Raw genomic sequence first — 22,936 nt, forward strand, 5'->3', positions numbered from 1 at the left:
ACTGCAGTTCCTAATGGTGGAACATGGAAGCCTGCATAAAATGAAATCAGAGCCTTTCTCTATGTAGCATAGCCTCTCCTGTTTCCATTAGTAGCAACTCTCCAATGGGCTCTTTCCCACATGCTTGAACATGCTTCTAATATCTGAGCCCAAGATGCCAGGAATTTAACCTAGAACCTACAATGTGCAAAGCACACCACCACGATGGAGCCACAGTCCTGTGTTAAAATTAAAGGGCTAACACCTGCCTTGCCTATTCGCTATGTAACAAGCAGGAGCTTGTTCAAGACAAGAGTGAGGAATAAGAGCACCTTGAAACATCCTCACATGACTCTTGCACATAAGGTACTCTTGCATGCACATAAAGAATGCTAACAGCACACAAGTAAGAGACAGACTTCTGAATATGCTGCACAGGCATGTCATAGCCTGGGATTACATCTACAATTCTCACATTATAGGCAGAACACACTGAGCAAAGATGTGTATTTGAGTACTATACTGCGGGGATTGGAATTCATGACTCAACACACTGTTCCTTCTATTACACTAATTCCAGGGGACTGAATATTTGCTACATCACTGAAGTGAGCTTTGTCCCTCAGTCTTATGTACATAACAGACACAGAGTAGGTATTGTTACAGAATAAAAAAATTAAAGGACCCATACAAAGCAAATTTTGACAGGGTGGGAGTTCCTGTTGCTGTCACAAGTGTGCCACCCCACTATGCAGATGACACACTAGTTACATACACAGCACAAAGTAAATCAGCAGGTGAATTTACAAGAAAGGCCATGCAACAGGGAAGTATTAAAGCAGGGGTAGGCAACCTGCGGCCCGCGGGCTGAATGCGGCCTGGCGAGGCCTTGGGACCGGCCCCAGCCCAGTCCTGCCGCCGATTGCCACCGGGGCCTTTGGCCTCTCGCGCGAGGGGCATGGTGGGGCAATTGTCTATAGAAGCCTCAGAAACATGCATTTATCTTAACATTTTTTTAAAAATCAGCAAATTTTTGCGTGTCCTCCATTTTTTATTTAAAAAGTGCCCTCCATTTGAAAATTTTGTCCTACATTTGTCCCGGTTTATTTATTTATTTATTTTAAAAAATAATTATTTATTTTTTGGCTTCGGCCTCCCAGTTGTCTGAGGGACAGCAACCCGGCCCCCGGCTCAAAAGGGTTGCCTACCCCTGTATTAAAGGAAAAGCCAAGCAAACTACTTGGTGCCTGCTTTAAACTCTGCCACAGATTTACAAAGGGGATAGGGAGATAAGGAGAAACACCAATATCTACACACAGTGCTTTATAAACATTATATAAACACAGTGCTTTATAAACACTAAGTTCAGAAAAGCCTGGTGAGACCACCATGGAATTTACACAACATCCATGAAGGATGCAAAGCAAAGAATACTCACAAATTAATCACTCTCACAAATAAGCTCAAAGAACTCCACAAAGGTAAAAATACAGGACGGGACACTGATTGTTCCAATTATTTTCTTCTCATACAATCCACTGATGAGGAACTTAGGAACAGCAATAATATGTGCCTTGCAAACACACACCCCTCCTCACCCTACTATAATCAGATTCCCACCTCCTCTCCCTTGGGTATTCTGCGACTGGAGATGATTATTATCTTGTCCTCCTTGTCAAAGGTCACAACCTCAGCCACGCAGTTGGGAGCACAGGAGTGATTGATGTACCTGTGGGGGAGGGAGGGAAAGACATACAGTACATGAGAGCAAGGAAAGATGGAAGGAGACCTGACTTGCTACCATGGCAACCAATTTCACAACAAGGTCATCACAGGAGTTCAGGCCTTATGGCAATCCACCTTTGTATCCAGAATTCGTCACTCTTAGGAATACCCTTGATCTTAGAGAAGGGGGGAATGTGCCACCAGAGTGACTGCTGCAGGAAGCCAGTGTACTGTTTTTAACATGATACACAAAGTGTCTTCTTTCATTCAAAGAAGTCAGAAGTAGAAGGAAAGAGATGGAGGAAGGAGGAGAAGAGTAGTGCTGGCTGGTGGCTCCAATGTAAGTGGGGTGGTGAATCTGCTATGGATTTTAGTCCACATTTTGAAGGAACTATCCAAGGTGTTAATCCTACCCCCCCCCCCCCCAAACATGATGGATATAACCCACTGCAGATGCACCATCCTACTGATATAGAAACATGCACCATCATAGTTAGAGCTCCCCGATCATGACCTTAGATTTGGTAGCATTGCAAACTGCTGAAGACATCTTGGTTGTAACATTTCAGAGACTACACCATTTTTAGCAGGGCTAAGTTCTGGGAGAGGGATCAAGAGTGTAAAACCAGCTTTTCATCTCATCCTTTTCTTGGCATCTTTAATGCAGTGTGTGGAAATGTTCTGAACCACAGCTCCCAGAATTTCCCAGCCAGTGTGGTCAAGATCTAAAAATGTAAGTTTTCCAAACTCTGCTTTAATTTTACAGGCCACATGAGTTTAAGCCACACACTCACCCATAGTAATTAAAGCAGCACTTCCTACTAATGGCTGCACAGGAGCTGCATGCATGCTTGTACATAACACATGATACACAGTAAGCATATGGAAGGCTGTTTACACTTGTCTCCCTGGAATAGTCTGCTATAGCCTGTCTTCCTAGGCCCATCTTTAACTTGGGTTGTTTGCTACCCAGCACTCCCCCTGCTGATCTGCCTACATTCTTTCAGGCTCCATAATTAGATCCATCTGCTCCTCAACTTGGGTCCAAAAGCATCTCTATACAATGTCCTTCTATTGCCTCTCTAATCTGGCTGCAAGTGGTGGATTGTGATTGTTTAACAATGTAGTGGGTGTATGTTTGCATGTTAATGTGATAATTTGTAAACCTATCTATAAATGGATTAACAGAGTTAGACTTCAGGCTTTAGATACAAAAGCTTTCACAACAGAGCATCACTCACCTTGCAGGACCACCTGTTAGTGTGGCATCAATGACATGCTCATTGTTGATTCGAAACATGTAGATCCCTCGGTTCTGAAACAGGCAGAGAAGAAGGGGAGAGTAGTTATATTGTGTGTTTAGGAACTGGAGCCTTTAACTACAACTGGGTCTGTAGGCTGACAGTTCTGAAATTCTTGCCTGTTGTTGTGTTCTGTATTAGAGTATGGTAAAGAAAGTGTGTGTCAGGTTTGGCCTTAAGGGGCCTTCTGTATATTTCAGAGCTGGACACAAGGGAGAATTCTCCCAGATGCAACTTGTCCTGTTCTGTAGTGTTGTGACATGGTCACCATAAGAGTCAATGGAATCAGAGGGACAAATTTCATACAGCAATTTGAAGCAGATGAGTCAGCTCTCTACTTTGCTCACTTTCACATCCAACTTTTAATGTGATCTTGTAAAATTGCAACCAGAGAGACTTAGAGAGTTTGATATTTGAGAATTCCAATAAAAACTGACTTGATCTGCATGTCTCAGACAAAAATGTGTGAACAGTAATGTGTTCAACTACTGGATTTTGTACTTCCTGGCATTCTCTGATCAAATAATATATAAAAAAATACACTCTGAAATACCTACTCTAAGAAAAAATACTTTTAGATGCATACAACTAAAATTTATTTACATGTAGATTTTTGCGAGGATTTCTGAAATAAAACTGCAATGAATATGAACATGCTGACAGACTGAAGAAATCAGTTGCTTTTGGACTGCAACTTCCATCAGGCTTAACCAGTCTAATTAATGGTGAGGAAGTATAGGTGCTGCAGTCCAACAGCTGGGCAGAGTCACAAGCTGCTCACCCTTGCAATAGAGGAGCCTATACCAGAATGTAATTCAGTCATTCCTAGTCCAACTGTGAAAGACTGGGGGAACAATTCAAAGAGAGAACCACCAAAAAGTCAGCAAACAAGAAATGCAGCTCTATAATTGAAAAATCTCAGACTGTTTGAGAATTCAAGTCTGTTTGGTCATGCCTCAGCAGCCAAGCTTACTTCCCATCCTAGTTCCCACCTTGTAATACATCAGAACGATAGGCTATTTTGGGGAAAAAACCAGAAGACTAAGCCTCAACGTTTCCCACACAGGGAGAAAAACAATGTTCAGATCCTACTCCATCAGGTCTGGGCCCAGCAGTAGCTGAGGGTCCCATTCCCTCCAGCTACTTACCTACTATTGTTGTGACCATCAGAGGGAGAGGGAGATGAAGCAGAAGCTCTGTGAATAGCTAAATAAAATCTACTACCTGTTAAAGTTTGTAAACAAAAATACTATGATTGTGTTTGCTTTTCTTCTCCTTGCTTCCTATCCCTTATCTTTTGGTGTCATGTCTTCTAGATAACAAGCTGACACAAAGAGGGACTGTTTTATTTCTAGTATTTTGTAAGCCATGCTGGGAGCCTTTTGGGGGTAATAAGAAGGATAATAATGCAGCAAATAAATATCCTGCCTCAAAGTACAGTCCTCTAAATAAACATCAGTACCACCGTCCCAAGGCAGGTTTCCTACTGGCTAACCAGAACTCCCACCCCACTAGAGAGAGTTCAGATCTTCCAAGTTAGATCTTTCCCCAACACAAGCGTGTCCCACGACTGAGGTCTTGCTCCTCCTGCACCTGTTCCTCGTAGATCTTCTCACGTCGGTTAGCCACCTCATTGCGGATTATGGTGCCTATGTATTCAATGACCATCGTGTGCTTCTCGAGATCTTTGGCAGCGTAGAGCCCCAGCCCCTGGATCCGGGAGCGTGCCAGGTACACGTTATTTTTCCACTCTGTCTTGAGGCGCCGGTACTGTGAGGACTTTGAGTGTACAAACTGCTTGCTGTAAGGTGTGTTGGTTTCACCTGTGAATGTGCTCTGGTAGGCTTTGGACATGCTGGTGCTGTTCAGCGTGTGGGGCCTTTAAAAGGAAAGGAGGGAAGAAGAAAGGGAGGGGGGAAGATGTTAAGTCTAACCACAAGGGAGCCAAATAGTAGGTCAGAATTCTGATGATGATGTGAAATGGGGTGGGGGCAACTGTAGCAGGTCTGGGGACCATTTTTCTAACCAATGGACCCAATACAAGCCTTCTATCCAGAGGAACAGGAAAGTTGATTTCTAAATTTAACCCTTCCACTTTCCCCTTAAAAGACTTTTTAAAAGTCTTTTTTGCTAAGTAAAGGGCATGAAGACCAATTCCCTCAGCTTTAAGGTGAATCACACTCCCTAGAGTGCAATTCTCCATGTTTTAACAAAACAGTATGGAGAGCATTTTCCCCCCAGGGTCTATAATTGGGCAGACAACTGCTACATGAACTATAGTCAGCCCCCTGTGTCCATGGAATCTGCATTCACAGATTCAACCATTCATGGCATGAAAATAGCCACCCCCAACCAACTCATCCCTGCAAACCCAAGAAACAAACCTTGATTTTGCTATTTTCAATAAGGGACATTATTTTAATATACCACTGTATATAATGGGACATGAGCATGTACCTATTTTGGTATCCACAAGGGGTCCTGGAAGCAAACCCCAGTGGATACCAAGGGCACACTGTACTGCAAAATACATATTTTAAAAAACAATTATTCTGCAGCAAAGTCACAAAATTGAGAGTCTGTCTTATTCAGCTGTAAAGTGTCTGTCCAAAGATCTGTCTGTAAAACACCTATATTTTAAATAGGTTGGCAAGACCTATTTTGTACTGTTGAAAAAACAAAACAACCCAATGTTTGAGAATCTACTGATTCAGCTAGACTCAGCTAGTTTGGGTTCACCAGATACATAGCCTTGGGCCATACTGCCAATTGTTGTTGTTGATTTTGTCACTGTTCTATAGACTCTGTACATTTTATTGTAAAAACTCAATAAAAATGAGTTATATTTTCCACCTGGAAGCCACTTCTAGGGGAAGTAATTCACCCTCTTTGGACGGTTGGAAAAAGATTGGTCTGAGTATTCTGGAGGTGTCAAGAGCCACTAAAACATCCTTGAAGCCACAAGTGGGCTCATGGCTGCACTTTTCCCATTCCTGGTCTACAAGAAAGTGTGTGTGTGTGTGTGTGGCTGCTGTCCACTCTTGCTCTAAAGACATTGTAAAGAGACTAAGAAGTAAGTGTTTTTAAATAAAGGCAATCTGGGAACACCTATGCTGGAACATTAATTAAATGTGACTTAACCCAATTAGTGAATGGCTACTTCCTCAGGTCTCAGAATTTGATTTTGCTAATGACAAGATGTATACTACATCATCAACTTCAGTGCTCCAATTGTTCTTGATTCATCTGGTTACAGATGGTAAGGAATTCTCAGCTCTTCCGGAACCTAGAAATCTGCATAGCCTGGTTCACAGAACATATTCTCATATTTTTTAAAAATAGCTAGTTCTTAGGTCTCATAAAAAGTGATTCTGAATTAAATGGCAAAGAAACAAAATATTTAAAGGTAGACTGGAGTTCCGAGGAGCTGGGTAATAAGAAAATGATTAAAAAGGCACACCAGTCTCCCAGTCTTTCACATAAAAGCTCATGCTAAAACAAATCTGCCTTAAAAGGTACCACAAGAATCTTTTCCTCCCTCCCTTCCTCCATTGCTTTTTGCTATCTCTTAGAAAAGCTCTTTCCAAGTAAATTTTACAGCGCTGCAGTATTCTTTTATACTTCCTGAAGAGTCCCATTCAACCCTTCACAATTACAAACAAATCCATGTACAGTGCGCCGGGCACGCTTTATGTGGTCTTGAGCGTATGCGCTCAAGTCATGGGGCGCACACGGGGCGCAGTGTCCCATTCAAATGAAAGGGCGTGTGCGCCTGTGGTGCCCTGTGCACCGCCGCCACGCACGAGCCCCATTGTTTCCAAGGGGCTCAAGCATCAGCAGAATTCGCCTTACGCAGCGGGGTCCGGAATGGATCCCCACATAAGGCAAGGGCGGACTGTATTCTTCATTCTTTCACAATAAAAAAGTCTATATTAAAATACAACAGTAAAAAAAAAATCAGAGAAGAAGAATCAAATTCATACAATCAGTTGTTTCAACAAGATTTAGGTATTGTTATGCTGTTGTTTTTTAAAGCACAGAATCTGAGGCTCTTAAAGAGAGGTGCTCTTCTTTCAAAGGAGGAAATACAAGCTCTCTGTATATTTTAGGTCCTGCTCAGACTATTCACTCTTGCTTTTCTAAGTTTCTTCTTGTATTCACTTGGGCCACAGAACTATAAGAAATTAACTCACACTAGATCTGACCTTGTTTGTACATCATAACAAATCAAGGTGCGAAGTTGAAGGCTTTCATGGCCGGCATCCATAGTTTTTTGTGGGTTTTTCGGGCTATGTGGCCATGTTCTAGAAGAATTTCTTCCTGTCGTTTCGCCAGCATCTGTGGCTGGCATCTTCAGAGAATGCTTGTCTGGAAACTAAGCCTGGAGACATATTAAACCCATGCGTTGGCAACCCCCGGCCTGCGGGCTTAATCCGGCCTGCGGAGGTGGCAGGACCGGCCCCAGCATGGTTCTGCCGCTGCCGCCAAGGCAGCCTCCCCCTCCTCCTCCTCCGGACCTCCAAGCTGCCCTTGGCCCTTTAAGGGCAGGGGCGAGGAGGAGGATGAGGCCTGGCTTCATCCTCCTCCTCCTTGCTGCTGCCCTTAAAGGGCCAAGGGCAGCTTGGAGGCCCAGAGACCTCCAGGCTGCCCCCGGCCCTTCTTCCGCCGCGGCGGGGCAAGCAGGACAAGGGCAAGCCTCGTCCTCCTCGCCCCCGCTGCTCTTAAGGGCCAGGGACAGCTTGAAAGCCAAGAGGCCTCCCAGCTGCCCCCGGCCTTTTAAGAGCAGCGGCAGCGAGGAGGAGGACGAGGCCTGGCTTCATCCACCTCCTCGCCCTCTTGCTCTTAAAGGGCCAGAGGCAGCCTGAGAGGCCTCTTGGCCCCAAGCTGTCCCTGGCCCTTAAGGGCAGTGAGGAGGAGGAAGATGAAGCCAGGCCTCATCCTCCTCCCCCCGCAGCCTGCGTTAAAAGGGCCAGGGGCAGCTTGGAAGACAAGAGGCCTCCAGGCTGCCTCTGCCCCTTTAAGAGCAGTGGGGGTGTGGAGGACCAGCCCGGTCCTGCCGCTGCCGCCAAGAGGGGAAGGAAGCCTTCCCATGGGGTGGCTTCCCTGCACTCTTGGGCTCCCAGGGCGGCCCGGGCCCCTGGCTGGAGCCCAAGAGGAGAGGGAGGCCTTCCAATGGGGCGGCTTCCCTCCCCTCTTGGGCTCCGAGGGCTCCTCCTTTCCCTCCTCCTCTTCTTCCCCTCTTGTCTTCCTGTTCTTCTTTCTCCTCTTCTTCTTCCTCCTCCTTTTCCTCTTTCCCTTCTTCCTCTTCCTCTCTTCTCTTCTTCTTCCCCTCTTGTCTTCCTCCTCCTTCCTCTCTGCCTCTTCTTCTTCCTCCTCCTTCTCCTCTTCCTCTTCCCCTCTTGTCTTCTTCCACCTCTTCTTCTTCTCTTCCTCCTCCTCTTCTTTTCCTCCTTCTTTTCCTCTTCCTCTCTTCCTCCTCCTTTTCCCCTCTTCCCTTCTTTTTCTGGAGGGAGGCCTGGGGCCGCACGGGCCAAGAAGGGGCCCACGGAAGCAGCCTGCCACCTCCTGGGCTCCTCCACAGCCCTTGGAACCCGTTCGGCCGAAGGGAAGAGCTGAAGGGAAGGGCCTGGGACGGGTGCCCAAGCCCTTCGCTTTGGCCAAAAGAGCTCCTTGGAGCCCTTTTGGCCAAAGGGAAGAGCTGAAGGGAAGGGCCTGGGACGGGTGCTCAAGCCCTTCCCTTCGGCCTCCCTCCCCTTCGGCCGAAAGGGCCCCTTGGAGCCCGTTCAGCCGAGGGAAGGGACCGAGGAGGAGAGGGCGGGCACACGCCTCCTCCTCCCCACGGGGCTTCGGTGGAAGCTCCGCCCCCGGCATGCGGCTCCGCCCCTGGAGGGTGGAAGCTCCACCCCAGCACACGGCCCCACCCCCGGAGGGTGGAAGCTCCACCCCCCGGCTTCGGCCCCCCAGTTGTCTGAGGGACACCAACCCAGCCTCCAGCTCAAAAAGGTTGCCTACCCTTGTATTAAACCTGAACTAAAACCTGGAGACATATTAATCAGCTTTGCTGTGGTCTCCCTGTTCACCAAAGTCCCTATAATAGACACCATGACACTCATCGAACAGATTTTTCCAGAAGACATTACATTACAGCCCTGTTCAAACATTGCCTCACCACAAGCTATTTCCAGTGTCACAATGGATTCTACAAATAGAGAGATGGGGTAGCAATGGGAAGCCCCTTAAGCCCTGTGATAGCAATCTTTTACATGGAACACTTTGAAAAGCAAGCCCTGGAAACAGCACCGAAAAAGTCCACAACTTGGTTCTGATATGTAGATGACACTTTCACCATCCGGAGCCATGGAAAAGAAGACCTGGCTGTATTCCTGAACCATCTGAACAACATCCACCCCAGCACCCAATTCTCTATGGAAAAAGAAAATTAAGGAACACTGCCATTTTGGGATGTCCTAGTCATCCGCAAACCGAACCAACGTTTGGGTCACACAGTATACCGAAAATTCTCTTGATAGGAAGCTGAAAGAAATGGATGCACAAGTTGTCATCTTGTCTCTTCTGTCAGTCGAAGGGCACGGTCCAAGAAGGGAGAGGAAAATAGTGGATGTGAACAACTGGCTCTGAAGATGGTGCCACCGAGAATTATTTGGATTCTTCGATCACGGGCTGCGGTTCCATGAGGAGGGACCTCTTGAAACAGACGGGTTGCATCTCACGCCAGTTGGAAGAAATGTTTTTGCCAACAGTCTCAAGAATTTGATCAGGAGGGCTTTAAACTGAGTTTCGTGGGGGAAGAAGACAATATTAAGGAAGGCAAAAGGGCTGGAGAAAATAGTCAAATTGACATAGAGGAAACAAGATAAATAGTTCAAGGACCCAACAGTGGGAGGCAAAAAAACCTTGCACAGGCAGCAAGTAAAGGGGACCCTTGGTCTGCAATGTCTCTACACTAATGCACAGAGCATGGGAAATAAGCAAGATGAACTCAAACTCCCAGTACAACAAAGCAAATATGATATAATAGGCATCACTGAAACCTGGTGGGATAAGTCTCATGATTGGAATGTAGAAATAGAGGGATATAAGCTTTTCAAGAGAAACAGGCCAAACAGGAAAGGAGGAGGAATAGCACTATATGTCAGAGATATTTACACCAGTGAAGAGATCCAGAACATCAATAGTGGAAGCCAGGTGGAGAGCATCTGCATAAAAATGAAAGGGGAGGGAAACAACAAGGATGTTATGGTGGGGGTCGACTACAGACCCTCAAATCAGATGGAGGAATTGGATGACGCCTTTTTAGAACAGATAACTACACACTCAGAAAGGAGAAATGTAATAGAGATAGGTGACTCCAACTATCCTGATATTTGATGGAATTCAAACAGCCAAATTCTCAAGGTGAAGCAAATTCCTCACTTGCCTCGAAGACAATTTCATTGTCCAAAAGGTGGAAGAGGCAACAAGGGGGTCAGCTATTTTAGATCTGATCCTAACCAACAAGGATGATTTGGTTAATGGGGTGCAAGTGGTGGGATCATTAGGTGGAAGTGACCATGTTCTCCTGGAGTTTGTTATACAGTGGAAAGGAGAAGCCAGGCATAGTCAGACACGCATTCTAGACATTATGAGAGCGGATTTCAGTAAACTTAGAGACGTATTAAGGGTGATCCCATTGTCAGGAATACTAAAAGAGAAGGGAGTTCAGGCCAGATGGGAGTTTCTCAAAAGACAGATACTGAAGGCACAATTTCAAACAGTTCCAGTGAGAAAGAAAAATGGGAGGTGTCTCAAGAAACCAGGATGGATGACTAAGGAACTTTCAACTGAGCTAAATTTTAAACAGAACATGTATAAGAAATGGAAAAGGGGGAAAATGACGAAAAAGGAATTCAAAGAAATAGCAGGCATGTGTAGGGGTAAAGTCAGAAAGGCTAAAGCGCAGAATGAACTCAGGCTTGCTAGAGAGGTTAAAAACAATAAAAGGGCTTTTTTGGATATGTCCACAGCAAAAGAAAGAAGAAAGAAATGGTAGGGCCACTACATGGAGAAGATGGCAAAATGCTAACAGGGGACAGAGAAAAGGCAGAATTACTTAACACCTTCTTTGCCTCAGTGTTCTCAGAAAAGGCAAAGGGTGCTCAACCTGAGGAAAATGGAGCAAAGGACAGAATAGGGGAATTTCAGCACAGAATAAGTAAAGAGATAGTACAGGAGTACAGGAATACCTTGTTAATCTAAATGAATTCAAGGCTCTAGGACCAGGAATACCTTGTTAATCTAAATTAATTTAAGTCTCCAGGACCAGATGAACTACATCCAAGGGTATTAAAAGAACTGGCAAATATAATATCGGAACCATTGGAAAACTGGAGAACAGAAGTCCCAGAAGACTGGAGGAGGGCAAACGTTGTCCCCATCTTCAAAAAGGGAAAAAAATAGGATCCCAACAATTATTGCCCAGTAAGTCTGACATCAATACCAGGCAAGATTCTAGAGCAGATCATTAAACAGGGAGTCTGTGAACATCTAGATGGTAATTCCATAATCACAAAAAGTCAACACGAGTTTCAGAGAAACAAGTCATGCCAGACAAATGTAATCTCTTTCTTTGATAAAATTACCAGTTTAGTAGATGAAGGGAATGCTGTGGATATAGTATATCTTGATTTCAGTAAGGCCTTTGACAAAGTTCCCCATGACATTCTTGAAAACAAGCTTGTAGAATGTGGGCTAGATAAGGTAACTGTTACATGGATTTGTAATTGATTGACTGGCCGAACCCAAAGGGTGCTCAACAATGGCTCCCTTTCATCCTGGAGAGAAGCGACCAGTGGGGTGCCACAGGGCTCTGTCCTAGGGCCAGTGCTATTCAACATCTTCATCAATGACTTGGATGACAGAATTGGGGGCATACTCATCAAATTTGCAGATGACACCAAATTAGGAGGAATAGCTAATACTCTAGAGGACAGGATCAAAATTCAAAATAACCTTAATAGATGAGAAAGCTGGGCCAAAGCTAACAAAATGAAATTCAACATGGAGAAATGTAAGGTACTGCACTTAGGGCAGTAAAATAAAATGCACAGATATAGGATGGGAGACACCTGGCTGAACAAGACTACATGTTAAAGGGATCTAGGAGTCCAAGTTGTCAAAGAGTTAAAGTCAGCACACTGGGAAATGCTTAGATGTGTGTGTGTCTGACCATGAGCATCTAGCACTGAGAAGGACAAGGCTGATCAAGCACAGCTGATGTTCATAAGCTCAAGGACAGCCTGGTGCCTGTGTGCAACCATGTCTGGATGATGAAACATCTGTCTGGATTGCACAGGAGGACACTTTACAGTGTGACACAGGAAGTCACTGGGTTTGGGAGACCGAATGGTCTGAAGGGTATATAAACGCAGGGGCTTCTAGTGATTGCTTGTGGGTTGTAGTAGGAGAGTTGGCATTCATGTGTGATCTGTACTATAGTGTTGGTGATGTGTAGCGCTGTAAATAAAGCACTTCGGGAGACTTGGCTTGTCTGGTCGTTTATCAGCTGAATCCTGGCATCGGTTGCTGAGAGTCCCCGGAGGTTCCTGCATTTCTTCAGTTCCTGGAAGACATTCAGCTGCTGTTATCTCAACTGAGGACTGAGAACCACGTTTCTGAATTTGCCAGTTTACTCTGCCGTATGGCAGCATTGGCTACAGGGCTCAGATGAGTTGCTGACACAAGTACACCATAAGTTGAACATGAGTCAACAGTGTGATGTGGCAGCTAAAAAGGCCAATGCAATTTTAAGTTGCATCAAAAAAGGTATAGTGTGTAGATCAAGAGAAGTAATAGTGCCACTCTATTCTGCCTTGGTCAGGCCCCACCTGGAATATTATGTCCATTTCTGGGAACCACAATTCAAAAATGACATTGAGAAACTGGAGTGTGTCCAAAGGAGGGCGACTAAAATGGTGAAGGGTCTGGAAACTATGTCCTATGAGGAACGACTTAGGGAGCTGGGGATGTTTAGCCTGGAGAAAAGAAGGTTAAGAGGTGATATGATAGCCCTGTATGGATATCCACAATATGGATGCAAGCTACAGGAAAAGAGATTCCACCTCAATATTAGGAAGAATTTCCTGACAGTAGTAGTATTAATAATAATAATAATAATAATAATAATAATAATAATAGGATTTATTTATATGCCGCCCAATCACTGGGAATCCGGGCGGCTTACAACAGAGGGAATAATAGACAGTTCCCTGCCCTCAGGTTTATAATCTAAAAAGAGCTGTTCGACAGTGGAACACACTCCCTTTGAGTATGGTGGAGTCTTCTTCTTTGGAGGTCTTTAAGCAGAGGCTGGATGGTCATCTGTTGCGTATGCTTTGACTGAGATTTCCTGAATGACAGGGGGTTGGACTGGATGGTCCTTGCGGTATCTTCCAACTCTATGATTCTATGAACACAAGAGACACTGCAGACTGGGCCAGCAAGAAAAATCAGAAGTAGCAGAACATGCCCACAAATCATCCTGGGCATAAAATACTGTTTGAAAAAACTGAAATTCTGGACCATGCCAACCACTACCATGTCAGGATGCACAGGGAAGCCATTGAAATCCACAAACATCTGGATAATTTCAACCGGAAAGAAGAAACCCTTAAAGTGAACAAAATTTGGCTACCAGTCCTGAGGAATAGCAAAATGTGGACTCAGCAAATGCAAATGGGAAACTACTCAGAGTCAGGGGCTTTCCCAGTACATAATGATCACCAATTAGCAGACACTAATCCTATTTTGCATTAGCCCCCCCAGCCTGGGGCCTGCCATCAGCAACAGAACAGTACACATGCAAATCACTCCTGCATTTCCAGGCTCACATAGTATATATATCTACACAACTTTTTCCAGGCAAGCATTCTCTGAAGAGGCTAGCCACGGATGCTGGCGAAAAGTCAGGAAGAAATTCTTCTAGTACATGGCCACATAGCCCGAAAACCCCACAAAAACTATAAATCATGGTGCGGTTGGTTGAAATCTGTCTTGTTGTGATGTGTGAACCAACCTCTACTACAATTTTTTTTACAATCATTTGTTAGCCAACCACAATCTGAATCCATGGTTTCTTCCAAATGTACAACCATTGGCTTGTTCGAACTGTACCTTCTTGGGATGACTGATATGATTTGTTGTACCACCTGCCATCTGTGAAATACCAACTGATAAAGCCAGAAAACTGGGCAGAAAATACATGTAATTGTTTGGTCATTGGCCATACAATCTAAGCTTTAAGCCACAAACGACAGTTAAGTCAAACCATGGTTAAATGTTAAGTTTGAATTAAATATATTTGTCCATCTAGAAACTACTAACAGTGTTTCTCCAAGTATCAGGGAGATTTGTCTTTCACATCAACATCTCTCCCATCCTTTTGTGGCTAGAGATACCAAAGACTAGACCTTCTGCTTACAGAGTATATGTTCTTTCACTGATTTCTGTCCCTATCCCTCCCGTGATCCTAAATCGTTCCTTCAGGGAGGTCTATGCATTCTTAGTGAAGGCCACTACTGAAAAGGAGCAGTTCAAGTGCTGTCATGCTCACCGTTTGTAGTGTGTAAGGATTTTGGGCTCTGATCGAGCACATCCAGTAGGATTGATCATGAGTGGCAGTTCCATGAGTGGATGGCGTCCATAGCGGAACAGATAGTTCTGGCAGCTTTCTACACCAGGCAGCTAAGGAAAGAAAAGGGAACACCCTAGCTGTCACAATCCTGTGCCACAATCACATATTAGGAGCACTTTTCCTTACATCCCACTATACAGCCAGATGCTGACCGCCCTCCCCACAAACACACACAGTTAAATGGTTCCCAATACAAATCCATTCACATACAATACTAATTTATTTGAGCAAAAACACTACTCCCATTTCCAGAACAGATCCCAACACTGACTGTCAGTCTCTGCTGCCCTCCAGTCCTGTAGAAGGAGCAATAACGGGATGTCAATCCTGTTGTCAGTCTCTGAATCCAATTTCTATCCTCCTTCCTTTCCATGACCTTGTCTCATTAAGTCATTCCCCCTCCTCTCCACAACATCACCCACCATCACATTTCAAGATTCTGGTTTTCCTTATTTGATACATACGGATTCTGCAATACGCAGTATAGCATGTACTGTCAAACCAAAGAGCTCTTCTCCCTTTAGATACTCTGGGAAAAGTCGCAGCATGTCTGCTTCCTTGCGCATCATGGCGACTGGTTCAATGATGCGGTTCCACACAGCTGGAAGAGGAAAAGAAGTAAGGAGGAGAAATGAAGATGGTATCTTTTCACCTTTCCCCACCCCCCCCCCCCAAAAAAAAAACACCAGGCAAACATGTTCTTCTGCCCACCCTGACAGGGCAAGAGAGAAAGGGGCACAATCCACTTCCAGACTCCAAATTTATCAAAATATATTTTCTCACTCCAAACTTCACAATGTGGACTATACTATTTCAAAAATTTATGCAGAAAATATGCATAATCCTGAAACGACAACAACTCCTCTCACATACAGTTATCTCATTAGTTGTTTGCCTTCAGCCTTAGAAATTAAGGGGAAATCCTCTTGATAGCAGGCTCAAAGTATCCTTTCTACAATGACATCTGGGGAGGGGTCACTCTCAATATTTGCCCCATCAACAGAGGCATCAGTGATATTCAAAAGTATACAGAATGTTGTAAACCTATGGTCTTTGAATTATACCAATTTTTAAAAGTCCACACATTCACATAATTTACGTAGTATTTTCTTACTGCAAAACTTCCGTTCTCTCATAAAACCATTTAAATACTAATAAATGTTGTTGTGTGCCTTCAAGTCATCTCCACTTTATGGCAATCCTATGGTTTCCATATCAAGATTTATTTAGAAGGGGGTTGTCATTGTCTTTCTTGGAAGCTGTGAGACTGATTTACCAGGTTACCTAGTAGATTTTCATAGCTGGGTGGGGTTTGAACCCTGGTCACCCAGAATCCTAATCCAGCACTCAAACCACAGACTCATGCTGGTGCTCTATAATCTGATAATGTTTAGCTTTAAATTTACTATCTTCTCGTCCTCCACTTTTGGGATGGGTTAAGTGCCTGAAAGCTAAAGCAAGATGCCCCATCCCAAAAGTGTTCCAACATCTTCCCCCATTTCGTAAAATGTTTCTTAACAAAGTTGTTGAAGATGTAAAGCAGTGGTTTCCAACCTTTTCTATGCCCCATACCATAGGAAATGTTTTATTAATGTTTGCAACCCCAATAAAAGTAATATCACATTTGAAGATCAAAAAATCTAAATTGAACCACATACGATACTGTAGGTGAACAAACTGAACTTATAAAAATTATTGAGTAATGACTTGCAACTTGTCACTCAAAGACATAAGCCATTTTTTGTCTCACCCCCTGAAATTCCCAGGTTGGGAACCCTTGATGTAAAGGTTTGCATAGCAACATATCATGCTAAAGAACAAAGGCAGCAAACTTTATTTGCTAGCCACAAAATGCCTATTATTCATTATATAATTAGTTGGATTGTCAAAAGTTTTTACTCAAAAGAAAAAGGGGAGGAGATAGTGCTTGTTCACCATCAACTGATAATATTTTTCTAGTTTTAAATAAAGTATAGAAAATAGGAGAAGAAAAATAGTTCAGATATATTTTTAACCTCTCTTACACCTTTTGCCTTTCAAAATATTTGAGATAGCAGGTAATGCAGCCCAGCCATGACTAACTACAGTCAGGGCTGTGTTCCCTCCTGTTGTATCCTATCTAGAGATATTTGCTCATGAATACACTGGGACCTCCTGCCCTTTGAGATGTTGTTGCCAGTTCCCATCAGCCCTAGTCAGCATGGCCAATGTGAGGGATAAGAAGAGCAGCATCAATGTCTGGAGAAGTAAAGCATATCCCCTCCACCCATTTTAAATCCTGTGAAATCGATTCGGGATTACAAACTCAAAAGCGGGTATTATCGCATGCAAAATTGCCGCTACTGCCACTGGGCAACAACCTGGATCTCAGCCATGCTCAACTGCCACTTTGCAAAAATGGGAGCTTGCCACTTTTGCAAAATGGCTGGCTGAGCGCAGCTGGACCTAGGTAGTAGTGACGTGGCAGCGGTGATTTTACATGCAATAATATCCGCTTTTGAGTTTACAATCCCAAATTGACTTTTTTTATCTTTTTCTCCATGCAATGAGGTCCTAAAACAGCTGTTTTAACACAGGAATACCAGGGGTACACATTTTTAATCTTCTATGCCATGGAACACCTTCTTTAAGCACAGAAAGAAAATGAATTCAGGCTATTCACAAATCTGTCTGGCCACAAAGACATCCACACACACACACACACACACACACACACACAAAGGCTTAATGCTTGAGTGCATCCCTACCCTGTGGTGAAGAGTCTATAAAAACCAAGTCTTCCAGACCCTGTTCCATCACTTGCACCACAAACTCAGGCCGGCCATTGTTTTCGCAGATGGTGCAGCGGTAGCAGCAGCGCCGGTTATTGGTCCGTAAGCTCCAATAGATGCGGGTGGCCTCATAGCCAACAGGGTAGAGAGCAGTGGCGCTGTGGAAGTCTGCCATCTGGTGGGGCAGGAGCTGCCCGATGGCATGGAAGACCAGGCCTCCCACACGGAACATGTGGAGGCGCTCCCCACGCTGAATGATGCTGGCAATCTGTTTGACCTCATCCCGCTCAATATAGACCCGCCGGAAGACAGTGAAGGTGCTGAGCTCCTGGTCACAGGGGCCCTTGAGTTTGTGGAGCGGACACAGCATCGTCTTGTCCTTGAAGAACATGCACTTGGCCCGGATGGCGCAGGCAAAGTGGTAGACATTAGGGCAGCGGATGCGGTTGCAGCTGTTGGTGGCCCCTGTCTTCTGGCAAAGCGAGCATTTGGTGAGCAGGCCCCTGTGCAGGGCCACTTCCACGTTGATGAGGGCTCCACCTTGGGTCTCATAAACCTCTGTGGACCAAAGGGCACAATTGAGATGTACCCACAGGTCCAGGTCCAGGTTCAGGAGACGGGCTGGGCCATCTGTTGCCCCGTCTCCTTCCTCGTGGCAAAAGCAGCATTTCCGTAAGTCTCGTGGCACTTTGTCAGGCCGAAGAGTGGTGGCCAAGCGATCAATGAACTCGGCAATCTCCCTTTCCCCATCACGCTTGGCGCCACCCTTCTGGATAGTGATGAGGAAGCGGAGCCGTTTCCAGCGCACCCCTTTCCACTTCTTCAACCGTGGCTTGTTCTCCTCATTGTCTTCTAGGGGACGAGAGCGTGGCTTGGCCTTGAGTGGGGATAGAGGAGCTTCCTCCTTGGTGGAGAGCAATGGGTGAGGTGGAGAAGGAGGAGGTGGCAGTGGCAGCGGCAGTGGTGGAGATGCAGAAGATGGAGGTGGTGCCTCAGGCTCAGGGACTGGCTCTGGAATTCTGGGGGGACTAGGTGGAGAGGGCGCAAATGGGGAAAGGGGTGGAGAAGGTTCTTCAGGAAGCGTCAAAAGCTGCCGTACATCTAGATTGGCGACATTATTGATATAGCAGTGTTGGGAAGTCTTTTCTGGAGCTGGATTCTCCTGGAACAGAAAGAAAAAGAAGAAGACTTTGAGAAGAGAATTTATTCATATTTTGGAACCAAAGACAGTCTGGAATGTAGGGTACCAAAGAGCATGACTGGCATTAAAGATACTGCCCACTACGCATGGATCCGATATGGGTGCTGATCTATCATACCCATACTAATTTGCCACCAGCTATTCAGTAGGCATTCAGTATGTTTTCTCTTCCATTCTCTAAGTGAGTGAGAGGTGATGGGGTGTGCGTGACTGGAGTGTAAGAAAAAAGTATACATTCACACAAAGGAACAAAAGTTCCACCTTTCAGAAAAGTGAAACCTTTCACAGATACATTATCAGAATTACTGAAGCCTAGATAATGACTTTATAAAAGTACAAACTGAGGTAATGAATCCCCCTTGATCCCCTGGGTTTACCCACCCCACCAGAGCCCCCAGTGTGGACAGTTACCAAGTCGCCTCTCCCTATCCCTGATGCCTGCAGTGGAAGACTGGCCAGGAGAGAGATGATGTAAAGGCAAGGAATCTGCATAGCTGGGACCTAGTGTTATCGCTCTCCATGGGGAAGGAAACAACAAGAAAAACACATTTAGCCAGGGTTTAAAGAAGCAGTGGGGCCAGCTCTCAAAGTACTGGCTGAACTTGGTCTGGTTTCTCTCTTTTCTTGCTTCAAAAGCCATTTACGTAATGAAGGATGGGAGTGGGTTCCAGCCTGTCACTTCAAACTGGTTCCTTATCCCTGCCATAAACTATTCTTATAGTCACCAAGTACTGGTGTTGGCATTCTCATGAAGTAGTCCTCAATCTCTCTCTCATACATACCTCTCTCTCTTGTTTTCTCTTTCTTTTCAACTTTACTACATTTCTGTGGAAAACCGGAGCTATAGGAATCTAGGTCCCAGTCAAGGTCCACAAGAAAAGGAAAGGAAAGTGTTGTACAGACCAACATGAAGAGCTGGCATGGAGGCAGAGTGGGGACGTGGCGATCGTACGCTAGCTGCCCGCCTCTGCCCCCATGCTGGTGTGACGCCACCCAAGCAATTGTATGGTAGATGGCGACACACTGCATCTTTGGCGCAGTGTTTACACATGCTGCACCAAAGAATTGGAGAAAAGCTGCCGCGGCTAGGTCATCCTTTCCGCAGCGCAAAAAGGAGTTGCTTTTCCCAGCTTCTTTTTTGTGCCGCAGAAAGGCCAGATCGGGGTTGCGGCGTGCGGTTGCCACAGCCCTAATTCACTGCTTCCGGGGGCAGCACGGAGCCACCCCTTAGGGGCCATCTGTCGAGCCCAAAATGTGACATTAACAAAATGGGAACCAGAACAGAATTTGGGGAATGGGGTAGGGTAGAATCTTTCACCTAGGCCTGCCTACCACATCAGACTTGAGATTAGAAGAGAACCTGAGCGAAGATCAGTGCTCTTGAAAAAGAATGTAGCTTTAGTATCCAAGTCCTACTGAAGAGGAATAAAAGCATTCTGGGGAAAAACCCCACCCCTTCCTCCACCTGTTTAAGCAAGGTCAAGATGTCCAGCTCATTTTTGAGGCTGTAACCAGGCAGCATGGCATCAAACTGTTTCAGCCACTCTGGACCACCCTCTGGACCCCTTGGAGTCACTGGCTTTTCTTTGCCTGAAAGAAAAGGGAGAGAAAATTACAAAAATCTCTATGCCAGGAGTGGAGACATGACAAGGGCAGATTATGAAAGACATGCAGCTCAGGTGAAGGTACTCACTCTGTGTGTCAGGTTCACCTTTTCTGGATTCATTGATGGCATTTCGCATTGGGCTGTCTGGAAATAGCACTTCATAAGAACTGGGGATCTTCATGCTTAACAACTCTGCCACTGCCACCATGACACCATTCAGATTCTGGGGAAGATCAGGAATTTTTTTATTTGTTGTATTTATTTAAAACTTGTATCCTACTTTATAATCCCAACAGGCTGACAAAGCAGCTTGCAAAAGGCTCTTATAATGAAACCACACTCAAATAAGGTACAGGAACAGAAGTTATCTTAACATCCATATAGACACAGGTTATTCAGGCTGTGTTAACTGCCCTCTCTTTCTTGGCCTCGTTAGCTGGGTGCAGCACCTACTAGAGCTCAGCCAGAGAACTATTTCCATTTATTATGTACTCATTAATTTAAATTTTTACTTCCACTTTTCTCAACTGTGCTAAAGCTTTAAAAAATCATTTACATTTAGCAGATGAAAGAAATCAATATTCCTACCAACATTTATTTCTGCTCTGCCTCCCAGGAGCTCAGTTGCAAGAAGTGGTTAACTGCATCCTAACCTGTCAGGTAAGTTAGCCTGAAGAATTGTAAAGCCCAAGGAAACATGAGGATTTGCATGGGGATTTGCAATCATGGGTCTTGTGTATAATGTGACCAACATACACCAAGTCAGATAAATGATCCCTGGAGTACAATTCACAGACATACTGTAGTTGTATTAGTCTGGAATATAAGTATGCAGAGAACCTTTGAGAGAATTTGCAAAAGAAGTTGTAGCATAAGCATTGGTAGATTTGGGATACCTTCTCAGATGCATGGAGTGTAGTGTTGCCCAGGAAGGACTTTTATAATCGGACTGTATGAATAGTGATAGAAATGCAAAACTTGTGGTATGGTGATGAGTTGAAAAGTTCAGTTTTAAATATGGCAATCAAAGGACAAAGGCAGGAGGAAAGATATTGTCTACAGTCTGGGTGAGTGGATGTCCATATGAACTGTGGAGGGAGCTTTGGAATGTGCCATGTGCAGGCTGGGAACCCGAAAGAGATAGGATTAGCTGGCTAAGCCTTGTCAGGATGGGGTGTTAACTAGTGTTATAATATATGTAGTGTGCTTCCACCCATTCTGGCCCAAGCTCTGCTTCTTCCCCTTTAAATCCAGGATGGCTGCACCAGGGGAAGTAGACAGAGAGACATAGTATCTCTCTGTCCACCTTCCCTGCTAGGAAGCATCATGTGTTCCCACCAGGTACAGGATGTGTACAAAAGATGGCTCCTTGTTCAATTCGCTGTCTGCAGCCTCCTGTTGTCACTGTAGAACTCACACATCCAAGAGCAGTACCTGATCTCAAACTCAGTGGTTCACAGCTAAATATGTCAACTGCCTTTTTTGAAGAACTGTTTGAGAGGAGATGCAAAGATGTAACTGCATGTAGCTCCTAATGTGCACAGTACACACTAAGTGATGCTGCAATCATCATGTGAAAACAGGGATATTCAAAGTCACCAGAAATGTTTTAAAAAGGCAAGAAATTAACCTCTCACTTTTGGCTGTTGGGAAACCAAGACATACAACTGCTTGGTTGTTAAATGGGAAAAAAAAAAACCCGTAGGAAATTTTCACATAGGAATAGTTTCACAGAAATTGTATTAAGCGTGAAACACACATGGTTTCAGCTGCCAAGAGGACCTCACTGCCTCAGACTTGGCCAGGTGGCAGGGCTTTCAGACAGACACCTTTATATGCTGGTTCCATACCTTGGCAGCAGCTGCAGATACTGTGAGCATGACGGAGACCTCGCTGCTCTTAGCTTTGTCCCAAGAAGTGCCTGGTACACCTTTCCCTACTTGCTCCAAGGCTCCATAAGACTTGGCATTTGGGAAGGCTGAAAAGGATAATGGAAGAGAAAAAGACAGGAGTCATAAATGAACACAGAGGAACAAGCACACAGCACAGCTCTAAACATAAAGAACACATTTTGGTAAGGGTGGGGCTTTTCAGCACCTGACTCCATAATGACTTTTAGAATTAGCTCCATGTTACCCAAACATGCCTTAGGAGATCTTCCTTTGCCCACTCATGGCTTGTAGTCATCCCATAGGCAACTGGCTGGCCACTGCTCAAATGGAACCAGATAAGCTTTCAGTCTGACCCACCATGTTTCTTTTTCTGTTCTTACCCAGCATACTTCCCATTCCATATTCACCCCCACAAACCTGGGATGCTGGCCTTTGGGATTATGGGTATGATGGGGGAGAGTGAGCGTTCCTCCAACTCAGCCTTGGCTCCAGTCAATAGAGGAAAGCGTGGCACCTCTTCTCCCAGGACACTCTCCGGGGATGAGGCTGGGACGATGCTATCAGGGGAGTCGCTTTCCTCATCACTCTCCATTCTGGAAAGAAATTAAGAAGCTGCTTATATGATCTAGGAACACCTTTGCTTCTACCACATCCCAGAGGTGGCCCACAAATGTTCTCAGTCCCAGAAAGTGAGGGAAGTAACCAACTGAACAGGTTATTCTCTATGTTTGTGCAAGTGCTCAGAAGTTTGTCTTGCTTCTACAGGATTAAA

General features: G+C 44.9%; 1 protein-coding gene across 5 annotated transcripts in view; it reads right to left on the minus strand.

Annotated features, from left to right (window-relative positions):
• Positions 1–22,936, minus strand: part of KMT2D (lysine methyltransferase 2D) — a 213,447-nt gene that overhangs the window by 3,277 nt on the left and 187,234 nt on the right. For all 5 annotated transcript variants that reach the window (XM_042451953.1, XM_042451957.1, XM_042451954.1 and 2 more), the window contains 10 exons: positions 22,582–22,757; positions 22,123–22,250; positions 20,360–20,495; positions 20,132–20,256; positions 17,442–18,627; positions 15,159–15,295; positions 14,614–14,744; positions 4,599–4,884; positions 2,946–3,019; positions 1,600–1,708 (listed from right to left, as the gene is read on the minus strand). In XM_042451953.1, coding sequence (XP_042307887.1) covers positions 1,600–1,708; positions 2,946–3,019; positions 4,599–4,884; positions 14,614–14,744; positions 15,159–15,295; positions 17,442–18,627; positions 20,132–20,256; positions 20,360–20,495; positions 22,123–22,250; positions 22,582–22,757 — 2,488 coding nt within the window. The remainder of the gene's footprint in view (positions 1–1,599; positions 1,709–2,945; positions 3,020–4,598; positions 4,885–14,613; positions 14,745–15,158; positions 15,296–17,441; positions 18,628–20,131; positions 20,257–20,359; positions 20,496–22,122; positions 22,251–22,581; positions 22,758–22,936) is intronic.

Source organism: Sceloporus undulatus, chromosome 2, assembly GCF_019175285.1.
Source record: "Sceloporus undulatus isolate JIND9_A2432 ecotype Alabama chromosome 2, SceUnd_v1.1, whole genome shotgun sequence".
Lineage (NCBI taxonomy): Eukaryota > Metazoa > Chordata > Lepidosauria > Squamata > Phrynosomatidae > Sceloporus > Sceloporus undulatus.